General features: G+C 38.0%; 1 protein-coding gene across 1 annotated transcript; it reads right to left on the bottom strand.

Annotated features, from left to right (window-relative positions):
* Positions 1 to 3,336: 3,336 nt before the first annotated feature.
* Positions 3,337 to 4,086, bottom strand: LOC113564034. The gene has a single exon (XM_026978195.1). It carries the CDS (start codon positions 3,965 to 3,967, stop codon positions 3,641 to 3,643), a length of 327 nt encoding a protein of 108 aa, XP_026833996.1. The 5' UTR covers positions 3,968 to 4,086; the 3' UTR covers positions 3,337 to 3,640.
* Between the last annotated feature and the right edge of the window lie 1,053 nt (positions 4,087 to 5,139).

The raw sequence follows: 5,139 nt of genomic DNA, 5'->3' as shown, positions 1-5,139 counted from the left end.
TGTCATTACCTTTGACATGGCAATGGCAACTTGTGGTTGTTGTTTTTGCCTTTTGACTGTCGCCGCCTTTTGTCTTTCGCGCCTTTTGTCCGCGCTTTCCCCATTTTCCGCCCACCTCCTCCCACTTTGCATTCGCATTTTGATCTGCTGCACTTTCTGTATTAATTGTAATGATGAAGTGCAACCCACGTCGGTCCTTGAAATCGAACGGAAGTGGGTGGCAAAGTGGGCAAGTCCCCATGCCTTTCATTGACATTTTCAATCCAGCAGAGATTTTAAAAATTATTTCACAATTTTCATTAAAAAATGCCTATTGAGATAAATATGTTTTATATTGTTGTAAACAATCTATTCAGCTATAGAATCCAAGGACATATATTTTAGTATTGGGACTTGGACCACGATAACCATTAGAAATGTATAATATTAAGCTTACATAGATTTTATTGAACACAATTATGTACGGATTTACCAAAGAATAAACTAAAAATAGTTACTTGTTATGAAATCAACAGTTTTCTATTAATTTACGGATTGGGCGAATTGTTCAGAGCGCTATATACAGTTTTAGGTGCACTTTAATACACGGAAAGCCTTTGAATTTTCCTCTCAAACTTACTAAGAAGCCATTGACACACATGCTGACTTCCCCCTGAAAAGTACAAACTGCAGCTGCAGCGTCGTACCAAAAACATGTTGGAGTCTCACTTTCAATTTATGTTTGCTGAGTGCACTTCGGTGCCTGATGCTTCTTCACCTTGACCCAGATTTGCTCATTCACCCTTTGCAATAGCGTAAACAAAAGATGTAAGCAAATTGGCACCGATTCTGGGTCCCCTGGATTTTTCACATTTTTTCATTCGTGTTTTTCTCGTTCAGCATATGCAATTCCGACCGAAACGTGCTCAAAGATGCACCATATGCAGTTTTTTCACAAAGGGCGACCTTGAGAGAGGGGATTAAAGTATTTGCGCTTAAAGCTACCCGGCCAGAGTTGCTACTTCTATTTACACTCAATAAAGCACACTAATGATGACCACAAATCCGACCCGAAGAACAACCAAATTGCAATGAATCTGCACTTGAGCACGTTCCTAAATAAAAACCAACGTAGCTGACAGGAAAAAATAAGTGGACCCCCCCTTCATTAGGACCCAGGCAACTCTAATATATTTTTAATAATCTCGTTTTATATACTTTCGAGTTCCCTTTGAGTTCTGCAAACATTACTTACCCTCGGGACGACCGGCAAAATAAGGAAAGCAATTGATTTGCTTAGTAAGTTTGTGTACATTCAATTAAGTTAAAAATGCCTCAAAAGGCACTCAAAAAGCCAGATACCTAACTATATGCTGGATGATATGGTTGTTTGCAGACGGCAATTTTTTAAAAGGAAAAAAGTTTTGTTAAAATAGAACAGACAATTTGGTACTGCATAATTTCGTTAGAAGCGCACAAACGTAATTTTGTTGAATATATAAAATATATAGAATTTTAATAGCAATTGCTCATATTAGTTCATGGTTATATTAATCATATTTTTAAATTATTTATTCTATTGGCTTATTATCATCAATTAGAATAGCTATTCTTTTGCAGAATTGAAGATATATATTTTTTCAAATTCAAATGCACCTCCACATACCCTCTAAAACGCACAAGTAAATCTGTTGCTTATGCTGAAAAAATCTAACACTGTTTGTTTACGGGTCACTTTACCATTCCAGCTCCACCCCATAAAAATCCCAGCTGGACGCACGCAAAACACACATGCACTTGAGCCTTTCACCGCTTTCTCCCGGAGAAAGGGTTGCTGAAGGATGAAGGATACGATATCATGTGTGGACGCTCGGGTAAACAAAAGTGCAAATTCCCGGGGGGACATTTGATTGAATTCAGACAGTTAACCGTCCTCATAATGCGCATTTCCAAAAAAAAGGAAAAGGGAAATCCTTTGGCTTCTGCTTATCTGCCTGGAAGAAAAATATCAAAAAATTTTAAAATCGTCTTCGGGGCTGGGGAACAGTTTATTTGGCAAATGGTATTTGTTCTTTGCCAGTTCTTGCCCTGATTGATATTATTATGGATCCGTCCGTTCATTGATTGATGGTTTCGGTGGACGGCGGTTAGAGAATCTTCTATTTGGATTTTGGAAAATTAAAAAGCGGCTTAGCATCAGCATCCTTTTGCAGTATTATTTGCCATACAAAGCGTATTAAAAGTGGAAAGTTGAAAGATTTCAGTCATCTCCTTTTTCAAGCCCTGCCCTAAGGCAGATTTTAAATTCATTGGGTGGCGCCACGCGACATTTTTTCGCATCGATTGCATGAGTCCGGAAAAACGGAATGAGAGTTTCAGGAATTATTCAGTGTCCTTTGTGTCAAACGGCTTTGATCTCTACCGCCGCGGCAGTAACCATTTCATGTTTGGTTGAGGGGTAAAAGTGGCACTCATTTTGAGGTGGCAAAGTATTATTATCAACGATGATTAGGTCCATTACGACTATCAATGGAACGAAAGTGAAAGTTCTGGGTAAATTAGCTAGTTTTTCATTGTGTTAGCCTCCAATGTAGCCTCGATGTATATTATGTGCCCAACATATATTTTTTTAGCCTTGATACAAATTTAAAACCACAACGCAAGAACCAAGACAAAAAAATCTGAAAATAAATTATTTGACATTTTGAATATACATTTTGAATTAAAAATGAGCCCATTTCAATTTAGTAATATTTTTATTTCAGTTGTATGCATACCATTTGCTTTACTTAGCCTAAATTACATTAAATTGCTTAAAAGAATGTGAAGTTGGAGTATTTATGTGTGTAAATATTTCTACTTTTGAACTTGTACTATGTTTATGCTCGTTACGCGAAGAGCGCCTAATCTTCGATTTATTCTGCATAGATTCTTAGCCACATATTGCTTAAACTAGATTGACACGTACACAGCTTATATATCGACGGCAAAGTAAATATAAAAATATGTTTTAATTTTTAAAAATATATTTCCATAAATATTTGCTAAGTATAAGAAGCACTCTACCTAGGAAGTTGAATCTTTTAAATTTCCCCATAAATAGACACCAAGAGAGTTGTTTGTAAAAAAGTTGTAACTATTTGTAGTTATAGAATATAGAATAGTTTGGCTTATCAACTAAGTTGGTTTGAAAACTAGCTGCTGCTTAAAAAATTTTGTTTTCATCTTTTCAGACCATTCTCCAAAATTTGTTCGGATTTTTCTTTCATTTTTCTTTGCACTGGGCCGACCTCGTACGAGAACCTAACTTATTCCGTTAAACAAGTAAAACTAACTTAAATAAGTTTACTAAACAAATACTTGGACTGTAAATTTTTTTAGCAAAATTATTTATCACATTTGCGCTTATCCAAAGTTTTAAATTTTGTTTTATCCCGACGGATAAGAAACTATGTGCTTAATTTCCAGCAAAGAAAATACATGTATCAAAAGTTAATCTGGTTTTTGGGTTTTCCTTGGGAAATTGATTCACATTTCTCTGTCACTGTCTCGCTCATTCTCTCTCGAATTTTCGGGCTGCGCTAGTTCTCACCAACGTAAAGTAATCACAAGTTGCGCTTTTAGGAGCCTTAGTTGTTGCTTAATTTGTTCTTGGAAATTTTTACTGCGCCTGCGGTTGTATTTGAACGGTGGCCTTTAGTTTGCTGGATTTTCCGGATGACTTGTGCTGTAGGTAAAATTGCTTCAGGACCTTGCACATGGTGATGGCCAGGATTTTCCAGGCCAACAGTTGCTCCTCGGCACTCGGAGGCGCAACTGGCTCACTTGTTGCTCCTGGTGGCGGGGTTTCCTCTGCTGCAGGCGGAGGACCTTCGAAGTCCACTTGATCATGTCCTGGATCCACGGAGAAAGCCATGGGGCTATCCACTTGATCGCCACTGGCTTCCGAGTTAGAGACGTGGTCTTCTTCGAAGAATGGAATCGCCATATTAGAGACCCTCAAAATATTACGTAAAAATGGCACTCAATAACTTTGTTGTGTGGCCGGGGATTTCCTGCTTTTCCTGATCTGAACTCCTGGCGAGTTGTCGTTCGACTGAGGAGCTCAGCTCGCAGGGCGCCTGTATTTATACCCGGGAAACGGCGGGAGAATTAGCAACCCTCTTCGCCCGCTTTCTCTTTTCCATCTTCTCTCCCCTTCTCCCACCGCTCTCTCGCTCCATCTGTCCCTCTCTCTCTCTCACTCCATCTCTCCCTCTCTCTCTCACTCTCTATCGCGCTGACTATGTCTGCTTTCATCACGTGCAGTAAACGTTTCCTCAAACGAAATGCAGAGAGAGTCACACTTGTGGCATGTTACATACGTTTTGGCATTACGTTTTTACCCCGTCGTTACGTTTGGAGTTCGAACTTTCAGGGGGTGGTTCGCAGTGTTGTGGCCTTTCCTACGTTTTTCGAACTCGGACAGGAAAGTTTTCGAAAACAAAACAATATAAATTGAAGGGGAAATAATTTACTTTAGGAAAGTGAAACTGCAGGCATCTTAGATAAACTATTTCTTGCACATTTTATAATTAAAAGAAGTAGAAAAACTACTATTATAATTATTTGTTTTTATAGCCAACTAGGGTTTATTTTAAATTTCTGAATTTTCGCACAACACAGGGGAATACCAAAATTCGAAGGGAGATTTTGCTTCTTGCCTTTTCTTTATTTTTCTTGCCTTGGCTTAGACTTGACCTTGACCAATTTCTTATTGAGAAGTGTGTGCCACCCAGTCTATTTAGTCAGCTTAATTTGTTAATAAAAATTAAATATTTAAGCTTGTTCCCACCACGCATTATTAAAATTGTTACATTTATAAGCGAACGTTGCATATAAAATCGTACCTAATATGTATCAGGCTTAAATTCTTCATCTGACTATTTTTTGATCTTACGAAAAGGACTTTTCGTCCTACAACTCCGTATGACCCTAAGAGCAATCGGTTAACTTTTTGTGAACCACATGCCAGGAATATTTTATAGAGAAAAGGAGTGTCTGTTGAATGCTCCGCCAAATCAATTCCACAAATCAATATAATCAACTTCTCGCCGTGAGTCCAAAATATAATGCACTCGCCGTCAAAAAACTTCTTTTGTTACCCACAGAGTAAAATGG

The sequence above is a fragment of the Drosophila erecta genome, unplaced genomic scaffold (assembly GCF_003286155.1).
Source record: "Drosophila erecta strain 14021-0224.00,06,07 unplaced genomic scaffold, DereRS2 tig00000036-arrow-arrow-pilon, whole genome shotgun sequence".
Taxonomy (NCBI): domain Eukaryota; kingdom Metazoa; phylum Arthropoda; class Insecta; order Diptera; family Drosophilidae; genus Drosophila; species Drosophila erecta.
This window is presented reverse-complemented; position numbering and strand designations above follow the sequence as displayed.